General features: G+C 38.4%; 1 protein-coding gene across 1 annotated transcript in view; it reads left to right on the top strand.

The window, feature by feature from the left end:
* The window catches only part of hhipl1.S (HHIP like 1 S homeolog), a 32,517-nt gene extending 9,610 nt beyond the window's left edge, over nt 1-22,907 (top strand). Inside the window, exons 3-9 of the mRNA XM_041574951.1 lie at nt 1,002-1,145; nt 1,486-1,814; nt 6,921-7,047; nt 8,856-9,001; nt 12,913-12,994; nt 13,676-13,758; nt 20,285-22,907. Coding sequence (XP_041430885.1) covers nt 1,002-1,145; nt 1,486-1,814; nt 6,921-7,047; nt 8,856-9,001; nt 12,913-12,994; nt 13,676-13,758; nt 20,285-20,931 — 1,558 coding nt within the window. The 3' untranslated portion in view covers nt 20,932-22,907. The remainder of the gene's footprint in view (nt 1-1,001; nt 1,146-1,485; nt 1,815-6,920; nt 7,048-8,855; nt 9,002-12,912; nt 12,995-13,675; nt 13,759-20,284) is intronic.
* The last annotated feature ends 1,367 nt before the right edge of the window (nt 22,908-24,274 follow it).

The raw sequence follows: 24,274 nt of genomic DNA, 5'->3' as shown, positions 1-24,274 counted from the left end.
CCATTGCTACAGTCCCGATGATGAAAATTTGAACGAATAAAAGGGAGGGGATGGGGGCGATGAACAACAGCGGGCCTAGAGGTGTCAGCTATGTAAATCCGGCCCTGCGAACAGAATAGATCTGCTACAATACAAAATACAAAAAGGAAAGGTTGTGGGAGCACTCCATGGCTAAATACTAAAATATCATTAGCCTTTAAGTACTGCCTTTTTTTGAAAAAGTGCCGACAACTGCTGTCCCCCAGGGATCCCCAACCTTTTTTACCCGTGAGCCACATTCAAATGTTAAAAAACAAGTTGGAGAGCAACACAAGCATGTAAAAGGTTTCTGGGGGTGCCAATTACAAACTGTGGTTGACTACTGGTGGCCCCTATGTGGACTGGCAGCCAACAGAAGGCTCTGTTTGGCAGTAAACTTTGGTTTTTATGCAACCAAAACTTGTTTTCAAGCCAGAAATTCAAAAATAAGCTCAGTCTTGGAGGCCACTGGGAGCAACATCCAAGGGGTTGGTGAACAACATGTTGGTCGTGAGCCACTGGTTGGGGATCACTGCCCTAGAGCATTGTCAATGCGTATTACAGGCAGCACAGTACTTACTATGGAAATACTACTGTCCTAGATTTTTGAAAACATTTCTTTTAATAAGATCTATATTTGATCACTAGGTAGCCTTTAGAGATATGCAACATTGCTGATACTGGCCATACTTTTTAAACCAAATAGACAGAAAAGCATTTATCAGTAATCTGATAAATTATGAGAGCATAAATTGCAGGGTATACAGTATATCACAAGATACATTATACTTTTATCTGGTGAAAAGTGTTTATTTAAAAAAAAAAAACATAACTTTTTTCATATTTTGCCTAAAATCATTGACAATTGACTTGGAAACCATAAAATCTAAAGAAATCTGAAAAACATTGTAGAAGCTCAGCCAGATTTGAATCTTTTTTTTTTTTTTTTCATGATCTTTCTATGCCCCAAACCCTCTTTTTAGGATTATTCTGGAAGTAGAGGAGCCAGCATCCAATCACAACGGAGGAGAGATTTTATTTGGCCATGATGGATATCTCTACATTTTTATTGGGGATGGAGGAATGGCCGGAGATCCATTTGGGAAGTTTGGTAATGCTCAAAACAAGTGAGAACTGTTTATATACTGTACCATTCTTATAAAGTAAACAAGAAAACTATAGAAATCTCAATCTTGTAACTAGGGATGAATCATGCACTAGTCTATCATTTTACTGTTACGGTTATTTATTTACTGCACTGCAGTTGCGCTTGACCACAATCAGAATCCAATCAAATAAAAAGTTCTTGCACCAACATTCGCTTCTTGTACCTCCATATAGTTGCCCCTAGCGAGCTGCCTTGTGTGTTGTGAAATCACATGTGACTTATATTATACTATATTCATAGTAAAGCAATTTGTAGGATAATGAGATTAACTATTCTCCATTTTTAAAAATCGTTTTCAGGTCCACATTATTAGGCAAAGTCTTGCGTATTGATGTGAATCACAATGACCACAGCCCTCTGTATAGAATCCCACCAGACAACCCATTTATCAACGACCCATCTGCTCGGCCTGAAATCTATGCATACGGGGTGAGGAATATATGGCGCTGCTCTTTTGATAGGGGAGATCCCCAGACAAAGGAAGGGAAAGGACGTCTTTTCTGTGGAGACGTAGGACAGAATAAATTTGAAGAAGTCGACATAATAGAGAGAGGAAAAAATTATGGCTGGAGGGCAAGGGAAGGATTCAGCTGTTACGATAAGAAACTGTGTGCTAATTCCTCTTTAGGTAATAATATATTGTTGTATGTATTGAAATTCACTATTTATGGCAGCATTGATATTATAAGTAACACTGCTTGACATTTAACTAACAACAGCACATGCAATGCTCACTTGAAACTGAATAATAACAATAAAATACTAATTGTAACAATTGTTTTTAAGGTCACAATCATTCCTTTAAGCAAAATATAATTACTTGTGTCATCAAGAATTCTGTACAGTGCATGATATTGACTTTACGTGGGTTATTTATCAAAGTCAGATTTTATCTCAACATTTTCTGCTACAAACTCCGATCAAATCCACTTATTTATAGCAAATAAAATTTGCTTTGCGGGAAAAAATATGATTTTTTTTGGATTTTTCACATGAAAACTCTGTAAACTTCGGAGTATTGCACGAAACCCCTTGCACGATCCATCAAAAAATCATTGGGACTTCTTCCATTGACTTATATGCAACCTTGACAGGCCTGAGGTGCTGGATTTTCTGATTTGGACTTTTCAATCCTTGGGGTTTATTGAATTCAGAAAAGTTTGTGATTTTTTAAAAATCCATTTTCATAAAAAAAAATCAGGAATTTTTCGGGATTTTTGCTTTCGGAGTTTAGTAAAGAATCCCTTAGGGGGTTATTTATCAAAGTCAAATCCGCTCCGGTTTTTACACTTATTATTACATTTTCCTCAAAATCTGCTTTGCGGGAAAAAAAAATCAGATTTTCACAATTTTTTTAATTTTTCACCCCGAAACTCTTATTTCTTATCCTTTTGCCTGAAAACGCAGAAAACTTTGGGGGTATTGCACGAAACCCAGCGCACATCAAAAAATCATTGGGACTTCTCCCACTGACTTATATGCAACCCCGACAGGTCTGAGATGCCGGATTTTCAGATTCGGACTTTTCCATTCTCGGGGTTTAATAATTCTGAAAAATTTGTGGTATTTTAAAAGTCAGATTTCTTAAAAAAAATCTTATATGAATGTTTCTGGATTTTTGCATTTGGAGTTTAGTAAATAACCCCCTATATGTTAGTGTACTCCATACTTAAACTTAATTCATGTTTTAAAGGGACAGTATGCACCTAAAAAAAACCTTTGCTAAAAATGAATACAATAAATAGGACGTGTGTTGTAATTACACTCTGCCTATTGTTTTAGTTTTAAAAAATACATATTATACTATTTTGTTGTCATTATAAACTTCTAATTGAAAGTTGGGCTATTTTCTCTGACCTTATCTTCTCCCATTTCTTGATAAACAGGGCATTCTTTTCACAGCCCCTGTCTAACTTTAAATAAACAAAGCACTCCCTAATTCAAATCGATGGATCTGGGGCACTGAGCAGATCTGCTTTCCAACCAGAGCCAACAGCCTGTGTGCCCATAGCCTTAGCAGCAGTCTTTGAGCAGTTCATTATCAGGAGCTTTTCAGTGGACTGGTAATTAGTTTTAAGCTCCTTGGAAGTTTTTTGAGTCAGAAAGTACTAAATTCAAACTGACTTTATATTCTCCTTTTGTGCTTAAAATAGCAAAAACCATAGATATTTATTAATTAGAAATAGGCAAAAAATATGTTCAGCACAAGCCACATTCATTGAGCTTATGTTGAAAAGGAGTGTATACTGGCCCTTTTAAGAGAGAAAACACAAACCTATTTATACCATAAACATTACGCTCCACCAGACACCGTTAAGAAAAACATTTATATAATGATGACATCAAATGACTGGATTATTGCCACACTTAGGTTAGACCAAATGTGAAAATAGCAGAATTTGGGAGAACATCGGGCATTAAAAGTGTTGATATTTACTTGTGCAATACCCCAAGGCTTTAGCCACCTTTTAACCGCACACAAAATAAGAAATAGAACCAAAAGTACTCACAGATATTGCCAACAATGTGCGTGATTTATTCAGCCAGTGTACAATGTTTCAGGGGCTTGAACCGCCCTTCGTCAGGTTAGCACTGATTGAATAAAAACACATATTGTTGGCATAATCCAAAAAATGCTCTCATAGATCGTGATGGGTGAGTTTGTCCCCTTTCGCTTCGCAGAAAAACGAAAATGTTGACGCCTGCGTTAATTCTAATGCTTGCGTCAACTTTGACACCGAGACCGGCGTTTGTCAATGGGTGTCCGAATTATGTTGGGCGCTTCCAAAATTTTTTACGCTGGCGTAAAATTTTCGAGGCCAAATTTTCACTGCAGTTTAACCAATTTATTTGGCGCCTGCGAAACGTGGAATTTCGCCGCAAATTCACGCCTGGTAAATTTATTCGCCCATCACTACTCAGATATTTTTGGCAAAAAAAAACTGCCAGCACCTGCAGTGTCCTGTGGTTTCCATTCATTTGAATGGGGGGTGGAATATGTGGTTTATGTTGCTTCCTGCTATGAGATTGCAAAACTTTGCTTTACAGGTACATTTGAGCTAATTTTCCCAGGATACTTCAGCATGCACTGTAGGATTCTTTTAAGGATAAGTAAACCTTAAAAATAAGTGAATGTTAAATTGATGAGGGGCTATTCTAAGCACTTTTACAATGTACATTCATTATTTATTTTCTTTTAATTCCAAGATATTAAAGGATACATGTACAGTTAACATAAATGAATTTTGTTACAACAGCGCCACCTGCTGGTCATCAATCTGACCACCAAGTAGTCAAGGAAGTTGTCAGGAGAAAGAAAGAGGCTGCTCTGATGTTCGTTTGCTTAGGAAAACAATTAGAAACCTTTCTCAAATCTTTCCTAAGCAGAAGAACATCAGAGAAGCCTCTTTCTTTCTCCTGACAACTTCCTTGACTACTTGGTGGTCAGACAGGTCAGAAAATGACCAGCAGGTGGCGCTATTGTAACAAAATTCATTCATATTAATAGTACATGTATCCTTTAATATCTTGGAATTAAAAGAAAATAAATAACGATTGTACATTGCAAAAGTGCTTAGAAAACACCCTGATCAATTTTATATTCACTTATTTTTAAGGTTTACTTAGCCTTTCAGATGCAGTTCAGCAATAGATAGAGCCCATTAAGCCCATTAAGCTGCTGGTCTTAGCTCTAAATCATATCCACCTAGTTTTAGTGCAAAGTTAGTAAATACAAGCAACTCTTTCATTCACATTCATATTGAAATATTTGCATAGGGAGAGGCAGCGCGTATAAAAATTGTTGCAGGAGTCGAAATTGACTTCAAAGCGTTTTGCAAATTTTCTGACTTTTCGCTGGAAATTTGCAAATTTTTCAGCGAAGCGGGACAAATTCACCCATCACTGATACTGAGTAGTTCTGAGGATAAGCCTCTTTCTTAAATGTATTGTATTATCGTTTGATATTAATACATTTTTTGTATCATCAGACAAGATTTGTTTGTACAGTATTTTGTAGTTTTAAGTATAAAAGAAATGGACTTGTTGGGTAATTTTGAAAATGTTTGACCACTCCTTGAGGTATACTATTCTTGGGTCTGTTGTATATGTGCCTGAAACAGTTATGAGGCAAATTGCTAACCCTATAGCCTGGACTTGTGCTTCTCTCTAAAAATCACACCTACATGGGGTACTTTTGTCTACTCTATAGAGTTCTACGGCACCATGTTTTATCCCCATTCCAAATATCCACTAAACTAATTACCGTATATACTCGATATATGCTGAAAAACCTCTACCTCGGCTTATACTCAGGTCAAGCGCAAAAACGGTCGCCGGCGTCTAAGAATAGTCACCGGCGTCTAAGAATAGTCGCATGCGCCTAAGAATAGTCGCCGGCGTCCAAGAATAGTCGCCGGTGTCCAAGAATAGTCTCCAAGAATATTCGCCAGTGTCCAAGAATGGTCGCCGGCACCTCCAATGGGAGCAGAAACCCTCAATTTTTTGATTGAAACTTACCAGAAGCTGCTGCATTTCTCACCATAGGCTTATACTCGAGTCAATAAACTTTCCCAGTTTTTGGAGGTAAAATTAGGTACCTCGGCTTATACTCGGGACGGCTTATACTCGAGCATATACGGTATAGCTGGGTGCATGTTAAGTACAAAAGCACAATGCTGCACATGAGCCCCACCCAGGGAGGTGCAGGGGATACTTTAAGGACAGAGACACATGCTCAGATTCGGGGAGATTAGTTGGCTAGCGACAAATCTCTTCTTCTTCAGGGCGACTAATCTCCCCGAACTGCCTCCCTTCAACTAGAAGTAAATCACCGGCGGGACGGCAATCAGATCGCTTCGTTTGCCGAAGTCACCTGAACTTGCCTCACTAGTGCACTCTGAGTGCCATCCCACCGGGGATTTCGATTCTAGCCAGCAGGAGGCAGTTTGGGGAGATAAGTCTCCCCAAAGAAGAGGCGCTTTATCACCAGGTGACTAATCTCCCCAAATCTGAGTGTGTCTCTGCCCTAAAGGAATTGTTCCGTATGAAAATAAAAACTGGCTAAATAGATAGCCCATGCAAAATAAAAAATGTTTCTAATATAGTTAGTTAGTGAAAAATGTAATGTATAAAGGCTGGAGTGACTGGATGTCTAACATAATAGCCAGAACACTACTTCCTGCTTTTCAACTCTTACCAGGCAGTAACCAATCAGTGACTTGAGGGGGGCCACATGGGTCATAACTGTTGCTTTTGAATCTGAGCTGAATGCTGAGGATCAATTGCAAACTCACTTAACAGTTATGTCCCATGTGGCCCCCCTTTAAGTCACTGACTAACTAAGAGTTATAGAGCTGCAAAGCATGAAGTAGTGTTCTGGCTATTATGTTACACATCCAGTCACTCCAGCCTTTATACATTATATTTTTGGCTAACTAACTATATTAGTACTATATAATTATTTATTTTGCACAACCTATCTATTTACCCAGTTTTTGTTTTTACACGGAACTGTTCTTTTAAATGGGATCAAACATGGTGGCACTCCACAGCAGAAGAAAGTATTCAGAGCTCATACAACTATTACTGTAGAAGTGAATTAGACAGTGGGTCAGACAGCTAGTGGTTTGCCTCACTGCCAACACACTGGCACCCCACAGGTTATCATTTTCTGTTATCCTTCAAGCATTACATAGTATTGTTCTGTAAAATAATGACAGATTTATCTCCACAGACGATGTTCTCCCAATCTTTGCCTACCCACACAAACTGGGCAAATCAGTCACTGGAGGCTATGTCTACAGAGGTTGCCAAAACCCAAATCTGAATGGGATGTATATATTTGGAGATTTTATGAGCGGGTATGACTGAATTACAAATTATTGACACAATTACACATTATTAAAATATATTCTAAAAATGAGTTTTTTCTAGATTCTAGAAAAGTATATTCATTTATGCATGTCTCATTACAGTATACATTTTCTATTTAAAAATAACATTAAAACGAATAACAACATAACACATTATATAGAATCAGTTTCAATCAATCTTTAAAGCAAGAGATATACCGATATGGTATTTTCCTTTCATGTGATTATACAGGTATGGGAAATGTTATCAAGAATGCTCAGGACCTGGTGTTTTCCAGATAACGTATCTTTCCATAATTTGGATCTTAATACATTAAGCCTACAAGATAATCATGTAAACATTAAATAAACCCAATAGGCTGGTTTTGCCTCCAATAAGGAATATTTATATCTTAATTTGGATCAAGTGCAGGGTACTGTTTTACTATTATAGAGAAAAAGGGAATACATTTTCAAAAGATTATTTGATTATAATGGAGTCTACGGGAGACAGCCTTTCCGTAATTCTGAGCTTTCTGGATAACGGGTTTCTGGAATAACGGATCCCATACCTGTACCACTTGTTTGGTGCTAAGATGCTGTTGGCTTTATAAGGTAAATATAGGAATACAAACCAGGAATTGATGGAAAGGGCACATTTCAGGACAGACCATTGATTGTACTTTTTACTTTCCTGTAGTTTCTGTTCCTGTATTTTGGCATAGTTAGCAATATTTGACATCATTCCACTTAAGGGATGGATAGCATTCAAACAGATTATATTTTAATGTGAGGCTGGAGAGGCCCTTCTGTGATTAGCGTTAGAAAAGACTAATTTTGTGATCAGTGGTCTGACGACGGTTCAGAGAGAACCGAAACGCGTTGATGTGGGGTAGATTGTAATACTCCAATAAAAGCCTTTATTCACAATACCCGTGAGTGCTCTTAAATACGCTATATATATATATATATATATATATATATATATATATATATATATAATATATATATATATATATATATATATATATATATATATATATATATATATATATATAGTGTTTATATAATATATATATATATATGTTATTTATACATTTATTTATATATATTGTGTGTGGACCCTAGCTCTGTGTATTCCCCAGTTGCTATAATAATGCAACCAATTTCTGCTTTGAAAGCTGACATGTTTTCACGAAATTGCGAAAGTGCTGCGAGAATTTACTGGCAAATTTTTGCCAGCGCCTACGGCAATTTAATGCACGCCCATTGACTTTATTGCAATTGGTCAAAATAGGCGGGCGTCAAATTGTCGCCGTCGCCGAAATTGTCGCCAGCATAGATTTTGATGACCTCGAATTGACGGCTTCAAAATTCGCGTTTTGCGAATTTTTTGCCATTTTGCGAATTTCGCAGGAAATTAGTGATTTTTTTGTCGAAATGGGACAAATTACTAGTTTTCAGTCCTCCACTGAACCACGTCAACTGTATGTCTGCTCTGTCCACTGTTTTCTTATCCCTTCATAATTTATACCCATACTGTGACAAGGGGAGCATGGACGCTTATTCACATGCACATTATCCACATAGTTCACTGAGCCCGACTTCATACATATTAATACGGTAATCAGCAACTGTACTCTTGTTTTGTGATAATAGCTCTATTTCATGGGGCATAAGTGGACAGTTGCCCTTTTTTGCACAATGTGATAATCTTTGTACATTTTAAATATCTTGGTGAATATCTGTGTTATTCATATTCTTTGAAGAAGTGGAAGAAACAAATTCAAGCCCTTTGTTTTTCCGTCACATAACAGGCGTCTGATGGCTCTTAAGGAGAAGCAGGAAACTGGAGAGTGGCTGTACCATGAGATCTGTATGGGAACTGGGCAGACATGCATATTCCCTGGGCTCATTAATAACTATTATCAGTACATTATCTCCTTTGCAGAGGATGAAGCAGGTAAGTTATGGTAAACTGACTCACCAGTTTCCGTTCTGTAGTTGTCACATATACATTCTATACATCTTCATTCCTAATCTACTCTTTTAACCAACAAGAGTCAGCTAGGTCAGTTGCACTTGATTTTAGCCAGTGGACTGAAAAATCACATTAATGATGCCTCAATCAACTTTGGTTTACTTCTGCTTGGTGCCTTCCTACTGCCTATTGAAGCAAGCTGTTTTGGGAACCCTTGAGCTACCAACACCTTTGAGCCAGGCAATGGTTTCAAGGTTCCCAAAGTGGCCTGCATCGATCACCATCAAAATAATCTAATACACACATTACTCTCATGATCCTCACTTTCCAATGCAAATGCATCTGATTTATGGTGAAGAGCAAGCACAGTTATATCAAACTTGAGCCTCCAGGCACAACTCCCCTTGTTGACTACAGTGATGATAGCATTATGGAAAATATGCATTTTGGGTAAAGAACATGGTGATTGTGTAACATACTTGTCAATCAGAAACCTTTAGGAGATAGCGGGTAGATGCACTAGGGTTGCCAGTGTTCACCGATGCCCTTTTGGGACCCCGGGCTTTCTAATGCAGAACCACAGATGAAAACAACAAAGTCCGAAATGAGGTACCGGCAAGGATTAGGCAAAAACAAACGTAGTCAAAGGTCAGGCAAAGGGATCAAGGCAGGTGGCAGGAATCAAAGTCAAAAAGTCAGGCAGAAGTCAAAAACCAGGAATTCAAACAGAATATTAACGCTTTGGCAGGATCAGTAAACTGAAGCCAGCTTGGGCACTGTCAAAATGGAGGACTGGGCATTTAAAGAGGATTTGGCTCCAAAAATTCATATTCGGGGCAAAATCATGACGTCACGATGCTCGGCATCAAGCGCCAGCGTCAGCCCCCGAACCCGGAAGTGCGCGCCTGCGCACCTGGAGGCAAGGAGAGACGAGCCGGGAGGTAAGCGACGAGGAAAATCTCCCGGCCCATCTTACAGGTTGTTTCTGAAATTCCACTTTGCACCCAGCGCTGCAGTACGTCATTGGCCCCTTATTGAGTTTAGAATGTATTTATTTTAGAAGCCATAACAGAAAAGATAAAATAAAGCGAAGGTATTATTACTGTTCTCTGCACTGTGAGCATGTTTTAGCTTTGTATTCCATGTCCTATTAGGGTTTCAGCTGACGTGTGAATTTTGTTTTAGGACATTGAGTGACAGCTAATACCAGGGGAGATGAAGCAGTTCTTTTTATTTTCTGCTTCATTTGTCTTTATCTGTGCTTTTTAAGTCCCTGTTAAAAATGTTATATAAGATAGACAGTGCACTCCAAATCAAGCGTATAAAAAATGCAGCTTTGAGATCTATACTTAGGGCTGTCACATACACCGTATGCTTCAGTAGCATTGAGTTTTGACTGAACAGGCTTTTTTAGGAAAACATTAACCTCAACTTCTATGCAGACAAGTTTTTTTGTATTGATATTTGAATGGCACATGGAAACTGATGTAGTTTTAAATTTTTTAATAAGTAGACAATGGTACACCTAGCATTGAGTAAGGTTCCCTCTGGTGGCCATTATTAATTAAAGAGATACCCTGAATGAAACTGCCAGTTTTTGTTTTTCTTAATGCTTGACTACATCAAAATGTACAGTGGCGTAACTATAGAGGAAGCTGACCCCACAGTCGCAGGGGGGCCTGGACTTTGGGGTCTGCTTCCTCTATAGCTATTAAGAAAAACCATTCCTTTCTTACCGGTGAGGAAGGTGACGCAAGTTGGGGCCTGACGTGGGTTTAGTCGGGACACGAAGTAGGCGACTGGAGGCGGGACATGGGTAGGGTGGAAAGTGAAGGTTTTTTTGCAGGGGGTCCCGGTGCCCACTGGTTACACCACTGAAAATGAACATTTAAAGGAGAAGGAACGTCTTCTTGCACTCGGGGATGCCAAATGTTAGGCACACCCAAGTGATTGTATTGACTTACCTGAAACCCCGGGCCTGTGCTCCTATCAGCAGAAAACTGTACCGGCCCAGGGTTATTCCAGCGAGAGCCACGTAGCGCTCCTCTTCTGGCTTCTTCTTTCTTCTCGTGGCAGAAAGCAGAAATGTAACTAAAAAAAAAGTTGGCTATTTCCTTCTACTGCGCATGCATCTTCCCCAGGAAATTTGGAAGAAGCCGGAAGATCTCTCCGTGGTGCTCACTGGTATAACCCCAGGCTGGTGCAGTTTTCTGCTGATAGGAACACCGGCTGGGGTTTCAGGCAAGTCAATACAATCACTTGAGGGTGCCTAAGATTTAGCACCCCCAAGTGCAAAAAGACTTTCCATCTCCTTTAAAATATGTAACTGCCCTGGGACTTTTGGGGGCTACAACTATGGCTTTCACTTCCCTTGCAATTTGATTGATTTTCTTGCACCGTAGAGCATGTGCAACATTACCTATACATTCCAACAGTTAGCAAGCCTCTCTAAGGTGCACAAAACTTTTGCATCTGGCACCAATTGCTACCCCTCTTCTCAAATAGGTGTGCAAATGTTGCCATCATTAGCTGCTTGGCTTCCCAATACATAATAAATAATAGAGTCAACTTTAAATTCATTAATAATGGTTGAACCTTGAGGAAAGATCAGAGATGATGACTAATTGATACCATTGCACTTTGCTATCCATGTGCTCTATGACTAAAAAGGTATTAAAGGACTCCAGCTAGCAGTTTTCAAACCAGGCTAGGTATACATGTATAATGTAAAGATTTGTGTTTTAAGTCATATTTGAGAAGTACAATCAAGGATTTTCTTCAACAAGTAGGACCCCGTCTTCTAAAATGCTCTGGTTTTTAGATTACAGAATCCTTTTGCTGAACTGTACGAAGCTCTTGAAAAGAGTGGCCAATTTATTTCCAGCATCAACCAGCTAGGAATTCTGCTTTGCTGTACTTTGTTTTGGATTTTCAGTGATTATGCGTCATTCCCATACTTAGGATAAGATCTGAAGTCCAGCAGTGCAGCAAGACTTTGGCTGGAACAAATACATGGGATCTAAATCAAAAGGCATCAGGGAATGGGGAACTTTATCAGCAGGGTTTCCACAAAAGGGAAAGCTTTGGGGTCCATTAAAATACCTAATAAAACTAGGGAGGATCTTCATCTAATGTTTTCCCTGGGTGGCGGAGTCAACAGCTTGCTTTGTGATTGGTGCCTATGGCCCCCATCCCCAATGCAATTCCCAATGACTGTGCCAGTCGTTACTGGTTACACGTGGTGTGTCTTTTTACCGTTTATATTGATAAAGGTTTTTCAGAAGTCTGAATAGTCAATTATCATTTTTGCAAGACCCAGGAGTATCATTTGTGTGTTTTATAATCTATTGGGCAACCCTAATCAGACACCCTGGCATGAGTGGCCTTCTGTCTCCTTTCTCTGTGTTGGCGGTTTAAAAGCATATGACATATTCAGAGTGAATATATGGCAGAACAAATCCAAAGTTCCTTTATTTCTGCAGTTGCTTCACAGCTGAAGTTATTTATATGTAGCTGCATTTTCAGCATTACGTGTCTCTGGTAATGACGGTTGAATGCTGTCAAATGCTGACCTTTATGTGGCTGCTGGAGGATGGAAAGGAAGAAGAACTTGAAGAACATCTTGTTTTACAGAAAGTAAGGGCTGTGTGAAGAAAGATCTTAAGGAAAACTGTCATCCGTGCATGGAAAAAGCTCTCAGGAAAGCCAAGAGTTTTGGTTCCATGGGTAGGTGGATCACAGTGTTCCTGACAGTGCAGGCTTCTTCCAAATTCTCTATGTGCCTATTGATTTTACAATATATATATTAGGATATGTCACTGTATGTTTGCAGTCTCTTCTAAAGTGTGGGTTTAGGTAATGTCCTCCTCACATTTGGTGTTTATTACACACAGGAGAATTATACTTCATGTCCACGGGAGTACCCATTGCCACGTCTCCATCTGGTGTTGTGTACAAGATCGTTGATCCATCAAGGTGAGGCCAGATGGGATTCAAATCAGAATTTCTTTTATTTTCAACTTCTTGAACCATTATTTCTCTTATTCTTATAAATTCAGTATGTCAGTCTATGCAGGGAAAAAAAGGTTTAAAAGGTCTCCAGTTGATACATTTATTTACAAAAGGCCTAATATGTGATAAGTAAAGGAAAGGAACACTATTTTAGTTCCTCTTGTCCCATGTATTGAAGGAGAACTAAACCCTGAAAATGACTGGCTAGAAATGCTATATTTTATATACTAAAATTATTGAGCTAGCTAAAAGGTTAAGCATCGCTATAGTAGTAATGGTCCAGGACTTCAAAGTTGTCACAGGAGTTTCCCATCTTGGATTTTGTTAGAGTTTCCCATCTTGGATTTTGTTAGAGTTTCCCATCTTGGATTTTGTGACAAAAAAATATTCAATATTTTTAAATTCAAATAGAATTTGGACTCTTCCCTAGTCGAAGTACACAAAAAATGGCTAGAAATTCGAAATTTTTTCATTCAGAATTCAACTCGACCTTTGATAATATTCATTATAACTTAAATTGTGCATGCTTGAAATGAATTAATCATGCGTGTGTTCTCATTAAGACTATGCTGATGAATAGTTTTCATATTCACTGATTTTCCTTCCGTGCTTCTTACAATATCCAAGTCCATTTTGTTTCCACAGGCGAGCACCCCCTGGCAAATGCCGCTTCCATCACTCTCTGGTAAAAGTGAAAAGCAAAATTATCGACTTTGTACCAAAAGAGAGTAAGTAGATGGGTTTTCACAGAAAGTGCTGCATGAAATGTACTTTATGAGAGAGGATAGGAATGCAGTAATGCATTTTTCAGGATATATTATTATTTAATTAAAACTTAAATTCCAGTCACGCTTGGTAATCTTTGTGCATAGTTGGCCAAATAGGCATAATTTGCATGTGATTTGCATGTCTCCGCCCATAATGTCTTATGTGAGTCAAATTCTAATTTTTGGTATTAAAGGAATTATTCAGTATAAAAATAAAAACTGGGTAAATAGATAAATAAAAAATGTTTCTAATGTAGTTAGTTAGCCAAAAAATGTAATGTATAAAGGCTGGAGTGACTGAGGGGTAAATTTATCAAAGAGTGAAGTTCCGCCACTAGAGTGTAATTCCATAGCTCTCAATTCATTTCTATGGGATTTTGAAAGGCGGATTTTGAAAGGCGGATTTTGAAAGGCGTATTTATCAATGGTTGAAAGTGAAAGTTCACCCTTTGATAAATATGCCTATAAAAACCCCATAGAAATGAATGAAGAGTGGCGGAATTTCACTCTAGTGGCGGAACTTCACTATTAACTTCACTCTTTGATAAATATACCCCTTGATGTCTAACATAATAGCCAGAACACTACTTCCTGCTTTTCAGCTCTCTTGGGGGCTGATTCACTAAAGAGCAAATTGTCGCCAGCGACCGATTTGCACACGTCGCACCACCAGGCACAAATTCGCTACCACTATGCTAATTCACTAATATGCAAAGTTGCGTCCTGGGCGCCCAACGCTGGCGACTTTTCGCTAGCGCTACTTCATCAGTTCGAGAATTTCATAGCGAAAAAAGCACTAGCGGTCGTTTGTGCCTAGCGAAAAGGCTTAAGTCAATTTGCATAGGGCGGGTAATTTAAAGTTGTATGGAGGTCTTTATTATAAATGTTGGTGCCAATGCTTTAAATTACCACTTTTTAATACAAATGTCCTGGGAACCTTAATAAAGACAAGAGAGTTAATATAATGCCCTACACACGAGCCAACTGTGAAATGAATGTTCCATATGTTATAAAATGTCTGGAGAAAACCTGTTTCCAAAAAAAAGGAAGTTAGGACTTTTGCAGCCAATCCCGCTTAAAAAAAAAAGTCGCCAGTGTTTTTTGAACTTTAATGCATTTTTGGCACATAGGATATGATGTCAGTGACATAAGATTGAGGAAGATCTAGCTGCTTTAATGCAATTCGCCTGGTCTGAGGTGGCGAAGTCAACTCTGGCGAAAGAGGTAACGTTCAGTAAAATCCGCACTTTAGTGAATCTGTGGAGTAACGATCGTTCACCAGAGCAAAAAGTCGTCTGGCAATAGAGTGCGAATGAACGCTAGCATTGTTGTTGTCCCTGCGGATGGCAACGCTGGTGAAATGTCGCTAGCGTTAGCCACTTCGTCCTTTAGTGAATCTGCCCCTTGGTTTCCACTGATTGGTTACCAGGCAGTAACCAATCAGTGACTTGAGGAGGGGCACATTGGTCATAACTGAGCTCAATACTGAGGATCAATTGCAAACTCACTGAACAGTTATGTCCCATGTGGCCCCCCTTCAAGTCACTGACTAACTCAGAGTTAGAGAGCTGAAAAGCAGGAAGTATTGTTCTGGCTATTATGTTAGACACCCAGTCACTCCAGCCTTTATACATTACATTTTTGTCTAACTATATTAGAAACATTTTTTATTTTGCACAGCCTATTTATCCAGTTTTTATTTTTACACTGAACTGTTCCTTTAAGGCAGTGCTTTATATATGGCATGAGGTAAGTAAATACCTTCTGTTTTCAGAAGGCTCTACGCTGCATATCTTGCATGTGAAGGGCTATTTGGATCCTTTCAGCCCGTCTCACCCTAAGGTTTGGTTCTCTGCTTCAAGAAAAGAAACAAACAAAGAACACACTACTACATACATATATATATATATATATATAGAGATAAACTACAGAGAAACCACAACCTTTAAACGCAATACATGTAGAATTCGAATACGTGTAGAATAATTGCAGAAAACTTTTCCCACACATTGCAGAGATCTCATTGTATTTTAGTGATAATTCCTTTAGTAGTTGTGTTCACAGTGAGTTAGACATTCCAAGCACAGGAAGAAACCTTTTGTTTGAATACCCAGTTTGGTTTGCACTATAAGGGGCATATTTATCAAGGGTCAAATTTAGAGTTCATGGTAGTTTTTTTAAACACCAATAAAACACCAAAAAACCAACATCTGCCCCTAAGTTTTGCAGCAGCTGCTTTATATATACAGGTGTAGGATCCCTTATCCGGAAACCCGATATCCAGAAAGCTCCGAATTACGGAATGACTGTCTCCCATTGACTCCATTTTATCCAAATACTCCAAATTATTACTAATTATTTCCTTTTTCTCTGTAATAATAAAACAGTAGCTTGTGCTTGATCCCAACTAAGATATAATTAATCCTTATTGGAAGTAAAACCAGCCTATTGGGTTTATTTAGTGTTTAAATGAATTTCTAGTAGACTTAAGGCATGAAGACCCAAATTACAGAAAGATCTGTTATCTGGAAAACCCCAGGTCCCGAGCATTCTGGATAACAGGTCCCATACCTGTATATATATATATATATATATATATATATATATATATATATATATATATATATATATATATATATATATATATATATGTATGTATGTATGTGTATATATATATATATATATATATATATATATATATATATATAGCAAATATTATACCTGCTCTGCACAGATTCAGTGACTCCTTTATACTGTTCACCTCTCTAAAGGTCTTCCCAATTCTTTTACAATGTTCTTTAGGATCCAAAGAATCCCTTGTTAAAATAGCAGCGTGGCACAAATAGAATTCTCTCTATAAAAAGCCATTTTCTGAACACTTTTTTTCTTTCTAATTTTTAAAGTTCAGTATGAAGGTAAACTTAACCTTTACTTAACACCAGGAATGAAAGGATTTATTTTTTATTTATTTTTTTTACTTCTTGGTTAGAAAAGCAGGAATTTCAACAAAACACCGCACAGAGAAGCGTCCATGTCTGTATGTAGGTCACCATGTCTGTTCATAATCGGGAAAAATAGTTCTCGAGTGGTAATTGTTGTCTTGGCAACAAAGATCGGGTGAATCAGTATAGTTTTCATTTATGTTGTCGTTTGTTTTTTCCAAGAAGCCGAGCAGAAGTGAAGTGGCCTCTTAAAAGCATATTTAGTTTCAAATGTAAATGAGATTGCGAATCAGCATTTTAGTATGCAAAATACAAATAGGTCACAGATAAAAACAACATTCTGGCACGTCTCAAAGTGTAATCTAAATGAAAGGGCAAATGTATCTGGTTTCTAATTAATTTACCCTCTACATTGACTCTCAAACTGTTAAAGCAGTGACCCCCCCCCCTTACAGAAACCTAAACCTAGAATTAAAAATGATTTTTTTTTTGGCACACATGTTTTTACCTCACTTACCGACAGTAATTATGTGGCTACAGGTACAGGTCACTAATAACATCATTCCATGTGAGGGTTCCTGCTGAGGAGATGCTCCATGGTCATTAGTGATGGGCGAATCTGTGCGAAAGGCATTGAAGTCAATGGGCGTCAAAATTATGAATCGCAACAATTTTTATGCACATTACAATTTTGACGTGCAGCAATTTTTTTTTTTGACGCACCTCCTCCCCTCCAGCCTAGTTGTTACCCTGGGGAAATGCCCCTAACTTTTTAATTACCCCTTGGTGCAGATTCAGGGATAGCAGTTCACGGCAGCCATCTTCTGGGTCTTTGTGTCTTCTTCTGGCGCTTCTGCAATTTCAATCTATTTAGGCGCTTGTGTAGTTGTCGCAAACCGGGAAATGGGCGATTCGCCGGTCTCAGTTTCAGATTACTGAAGACCCAAAAGATGGCTGCGATGAACTGTAAACCCTGAATCTGCACCGAGGGGTAAGTAAAAAGTTAGGGGCATTTCCCAGAGGGGGGCCAGCTAGGCTGGGGGGAGGAGGGAGGGGGTTCTACATAGGGTAGGGTTTTTTTTAGTTAACGGTTGAATTCTCCTTTAATAAAAACTGCATAACACTAATGACTTTGGTTGAAAAGTGTCTGTGTAGGCCTCTCCAGGCTGAACTCAGCTTCAGCTCCACTGTGTGTGGCCCTAGCTTTAGAGGCAGATTCATTAAAATGTGATATTAGAGCTCATGCTCTTTCCATTCATTCCTGTGCGATTTTTGGAAGCGTATTTATCAATGGCTGAAAGTTAGAATTCACCATTTGATAAATACACTTCTATAAATCCTATCGGAAGATAACATTACATGTTTCATGTTAACCAACACTTCACCAATCATAGACTGCACAACCAATATTGACAGAAGACTTGGATATCGGTCGGCTCGTAGATCAGGCTGGCCACAAAATTTTGATCAGGCGCCTTTGAAGGCATTGTTAGTGCTAAATCGTCAGATACAGGTAGAATTCTATTGTTTCTATCTGTATATCTGACAATTCAGCTCTAACAGTTAGGGGCCGATTCACTAACCTCAAGTGAAGGATTCGAAGTTAAAAAACTTCGAATTACGAAGGTTTTTTTGGGCTACTTCGACCATCGAATGGGCTACTTCGACCTACGACTATCGAAGGATTCGAAGTAAAAATCGTTAGACTATTCGACCATTCGATAGTCGAAGTACTGTCTCTTTAAAAAAAACTTCGACCCCCTAGTTCGCCATCTAAAAGCTACCGAAGTCAATGTTAGCCTATGGGGAAGGTCCCCATAGGCTTGGCTAACTTTTTTTAAACGAAGGATATTCCTTCGATCGTTCGATCGAACTATCTGCGTTAAATCCTTCGACTTCGATATTCGAAGTCGAAGGATTTTAGTTCCTAGTCGAATATCGAGGGTTAATTAACCCTCGATATTCGACCCTTAGTGAATCGGCCCCTTAGTATTGCAAACGAATGCAGGAAAAGATTGTAATTGTAACGTCTATTGCGACCTTTAGGGTAAGGGCACACGCAAAGATTCGGGGAGATTTATATAAATCAGCTCTTCTTTGGGGGCGACTAATCTCCCCGAACTGCCTCCCGCCAGCTAGAATCTAGATTGCCAGCGAGATAGCACTCAGAGCACTTAATTTTCCAAAGTCGCCCGAAGTTTCCTCGTGATCCAACTTTGGGCGACTTCGGAAAACGAAGCACACCAATTGCCATCCCACTGGTGATTTTGATTCTAGCTGAGCGACTAATCTCCCCAAATCTGAATGTGTGTCTCTGCCCTAAGTCTGCCTTGATTGCAGAAAATAAACATGCCTTGACTTTTACATGCCTGTTGGGAAGTTTGGACTTGTGCCCGCTCAAATACAATCATGTAGAAGATGCTCATATCATTATTAGTAGTATATCTACTATTTGTCTTGTGCTTGAATGGTTGCCCCCGTGGCTACACAGCAGCTTGTTTACATATACTATAAGGGCAGAGACATGCGTGAAGATTCGGGGAGATTTAGTCACCTCCTTTTAATCACCTCTTCTTCGGGCAACTAATCTCCCCAACAAGCCTTCCCGCTGGCTAGAATCTAAAATGTCGATGGGATGGCACTCGGAGCGCTTCATTTTCTGAAGTCGCCCGAAGTTGCCTCAAGAGGAAACACCCCAGTTTTACCAGTGCAGGGCAACACTGCATTATTTAATCAATACTTAAATTTTTATTTTGATGTTACTGTTCCTTTAAGTATATATATTTGAATATAAACAATTGATAGACTGTGCAAATAGTTTTTAATTAATTTATGTGGTAGTCAGTCAGTTCATTGTGAGTCAGTGGAATTAGTGCTCTGCCATTTCTTGGTATGGAAGTTACGTCTATTTTTGCATAAGTGTAGGGGTCCAATGATTTTGCTATTGGGCCCAATAACTAGTCATTCCACTGCTGAAATGTTCATGTAGGAGTCATATAATTCAGTAAATAGATCTTAATTTAAATAGATGAATTAATGTGCTAATAAGTCTGTCAGTGCATTAGGGTTACAGTGGAATTTACAGTTAATTCATTGGTGGCCAGTGAAGTTCGCCCCTGCCTGCCACTGTCCCGCCTCTCTGCATTGTTAGCTTGATACGTAAGTTGTGTAAGTTACTGGGCAAGTTATGCCACTTTTTGTGCAAGTTATATAAGGTTTTACATCACTTTATATGGAACAATTTACATAAATTGTGCTGCAGGGCCCTCCTTCAGAATATTACTGGACCCAACACAACAGTTTCCCCTCTGGTCCCTCAATGGCAGCTCTGGCTGTTATCGCTCTATTACCTTGGCTATTCTGCACTATCCGTTTTATTGTGAAACTGACATCTACAAACATTTTTCAATTATCCATCATACACCTGTATGCAAGTTGCTTGTATGTTTAGCATTTCTTTATCAGCCGCTCCTGAAAAGTACTTTGATAACAGATGTCTTACTTGTGGAATTTTTGTTTACTATATATTTTTCCTCAATTTCTAGAGTTAATAATAAAAACTAAAAGCTCTAAAGTAAAGTCTGCAGCTAAATCACCTGGAAGAACCAAAACCAAAACCACAGCCCAGACTCCAGCTAGTTCTACTCCTGATTGGATTGAGCAGCTATTGAAGCGCCTGCAAAGTCCAACGGAGAAATCGAAGGTAAAGATCCCAACCACAACTCGACCTGCCACAACTAAAGCTCCAAGGTCAAGAAAAGGTGGAAAAAGTACTCAGAGAAGGGGACAGAAAAAGAAAACAAAAACACCCGGTAATTCCGGAAAAAAACAGATCTCTTCTGAGGTACATAATGGAGCAGTGCGTTTAGTAAACAGTCAAAAGAAGTCTGACCGTGGGAGGGTAGAAATCTTTATTAATGGAGAATGGGGCACAGTTTGTGATGATCTGTGGAATACCAAAACAGCAGCGGTGGTATGTCGCCAGCTGGGATTTTCTCATGTTGTAAAAGCCAGCAAACAAGCGGAGTTTGGCAGTGCAAATAACCTGCGGATTCTGCTTGATGATGTTCAGTGCACTGGAAAGGAGAAGACCTTGCTTGATTGCAAACACAAAGGGGTTGGAAAACATAACTGTACACATCAAGAAGATGCTGGAGTTATATGCAGCCATAAAGGAAACCCTGAAACCTAAAAACGGAATGAATTAAAACCACAAGTCTAAAAAACAAAACGTTTCTCATAAATTATTTTAGGACAAACTTGCAGACATCATGTTCTCTCCTTTATCCCTGATAGGAAAAAGCCAACAAGCCGAATACACCCATTTGTTGTTGAATTCCTTCTCCTAGTATTCAACTGTTGATTAATGATGGCTGAATTTGACCTGTTCTCTTCGCCCAAAATTTGTGAAACTGAGACAAATTTGCCAAATACATTGAAGTCTATGGGCGACAATTTTTTTTGACGAGCGACAACTTTCTTCACCATTTGGAGTTTATGGTGTCTTTTTTGCTGAAAAACCTGCTGAATAATTTTGCTCACCACTACTGGTGAGTAGTGATGGGCGAATAAATTCACCAGGCATGAATTTGCGGCGAATTTCCATGTTTCTCGGGCGGCTAATAAATTTGCAAAACTGCTGTGAAAATTCACCAGCGAAAAATCCACCGCGTCGGAAAAATTTGGGCAGCAGCAGAATAGTCGCACAAATAAACATTTTGCGCGTCAAAATTATTCAGACACTCATTGACTTTAATGCATTTACAATTGTCGCGGCAGTCGAAATTGATGTGCGTCAAAATAAGTTTGACGCCCATTTCGTTTTGCACATTCGTTTTTTCCGTCAAATTCGCAAATTTTCCAGCAAATCAAAACAGGACAAATTCGCCCACCACTATTGTTGAGGGGTGGGAGAAGTTAGTTGCTCCTGTTAAACATTGATGTTCCATATATTGTTCGGTTGTAATGGACCAGCTTTGATACTCTTGTACAATGACAGCAACCCCACTTACAGGGAGGAATTCTGTGAGATTGTAGAGAGTTGTAGTTACAAAAAATCTGAAGCGTTAAAGCTTTCACTAATTCTGTAAATAATTTAGATTTCAGAAAGTTTTTATTTTTAAATGAATTAAAACCTACTATAGACGGGTTGGTAATAAATACTAATGTTCAAACTAAGTTTGAAGAGTTCTTTTAAACATTTTTTTATTTGTTAAAAAATATCTTTTGACAATGCTGTTTTAATATTAAAAAACAATTGATTAAAATTCGTCCCATGGAACTTTTTTTTGGAATTTATGTTGTAATATGTATGAGAGTAACACAAAACATGTGCAACCTGTCTTTCCACATTATTAAAAATTCTGCGTTATTTGTATAATTTATTTTAAACGGGACCTGGACTGGACCTTTAATATTGCTGTTGTTGTGTATCCAGGCTGATCATACCCAAAAACATTGCCTGAGGGAAACATTCAGTGAAACATAAAGCTGTGTGTATTTCTTTTTGATCAAATAAAAATATTTCACAAAAAAACCCAAACCATTTTGAAATATGAAGGCTTATTTACAAATGCAGAAGCAAAGTAAACATTTTAAATTAAAGTGTTTTACCCACAATTCACAAGTCTTTAAATTCATAATTCAATTTCAATTTAGGGTGAGGACACTTCCATTGTGTGCAGGGTGAATAACAGGGTTACAGTCCATTGAATTTGGCACAATACAGTTGAGTCCATTGATGCAACCCTAACTGGAGGTAGTTTATTGAGAGAAAGATACATGGGTACAAGCAGCATGGAGCATCTAAGGGTGCAAGTATTTTGGTGAATATCATGAGAATATCAATGAGCACTAATTTTTGCATATGACACTTTGCATGTGTTTTTATACGTAAATGAGCCATATAAAAATATACAAAAAAAAATCAATAGAATCAGCTAAAACATGTACGACTGATTATGATGGTTTGATTTGTAAATACTTTGGGTTCAAAACAGTGGATTTCTTGCTCAGTGTTTCAAAGGTCTCTGCCCACAATGGCAGTGTTTTGGAAATCATACACAGATTGAACAGTGTGTCCCAGATTCAAGAGCTAACATTTAGGACAGATTTATCAAGGGTCGAAGTAAAAATTCAAAGTAAAAAAAATCAGATTTTTGAGCTATATTTGTGTACTTCGACTATCAAATAGGCCAAAATTTGATTTGAAAAAAATTTGACTATTCTAATATCGAAATTGATCATGTACTGTCTCCTTAAAACTTCGACCATTCGCTGTCTAAAACATTGCTGTTTTAGCCTATGGGGGACCTCCTAAAACCTATTTGGAGTCATTTGGTGGACTTTGAAAAATCAAAGTTTTTTTTTTTTGTTGGAAAACTTCGAATCTAAGTAGATGGAATACCATCTCACTTTGATTCGGACAATTCAAACACAGCTTATTCACCGGCAGAAAAAAAAATTAACATTTTTTTAAATACATTTTTTTCCTTTGAAATCTGAAGTTATTGGAGTTGAAAAAAACTCCCATTACTTCGAAATTCGACCCTTGATAAATCTGCCCCTTAATTATCATTGTGTGTCTGGGTTTTTTATATACTCATATAAAAGAGTATGTAATACCATAAACCCATGGCCTGTATTTGTAATATTGAATGATAAAGGGGGTGTGCAAGGACAATTCCTTTTCCCAAAACCAGTGGTGTAACTAGATGTTACTGGGCCCCACAGCAAATTCATTTTAGGGGCCCCAACATATCCGGAGGTTGTCCTGTTTTACCAATAGATGTTGAAATTGCTCATTAATTAGAGCCTCGTGGGGCCCCCTATACCTCCTGGGCCCCATGCTTCCTTTGTAGTTACACCCCCTGCCCCAAACCATCTTATAACCCCTGCCCTGTGCAATATAATTTATATACATTATATACAATATACATTTTTTTTACCAATTTGAGAGGCATGCCCCATTTGTTTTAGGGTGGGCTCATGTCTAGGACATTAGAGGGTCTCTATAATCTTTATTTTGCTTCCTTAGACATGTGTAATAATAAGTGGCCACTTCAAGCATTTTAACTTACATCTCTAATAAAGACATCTATACGAGCTATATGTACATGCAAATTGACCTTAGCGTAACAGTACTAAAAATATTTGACTGGGCAGAATTGAACGGTAGCGAAGGATCACTAAGAAATGATCGCGCTGACAAATTAACGCTAGCGAAACTTCGCTAGCGTTTGGCTGCTGAGATGCAACTTCGAATTTTAGTGACTTAGTGTAGTGGTAACGCATTTGCACCTGCCAAAGTGGAGCGAAGTGTGACGAAGCGGTCGCTGGTGAAAATTCGCCCTTTAGTGAGTTTGCCTCTAGGTCTAAACAGATGCAGCAGATCTATGTCACTCAAAAAATTTCCCTGACAAAAAACTGCTAAGCTGTACTAGTGAAAAACAATGTGTTTGGCACCTAATAGTGATTTGAATGAATCAGTCTAAAGTATCGATATCGGCAGTTTTAATCTTCCAGTGTAAGACATT

Source organism: Xenopus laevis, chromosome 8S (genome assembly GCF_017654675.1).
Source record: "Xenopus laevis strain J_2021 chromosome 8S, Xenopus_laevis_v10.1, whole genome shotgun sequence".
NCBI lineage: Eukaryota > Metazoa > Chordata > Amphibia > Anura > Pipidae > Xenopus > Xenopus laevis.
This window is presented reverse-complemented; position numbering and strand designations above follow the sequence as displayed.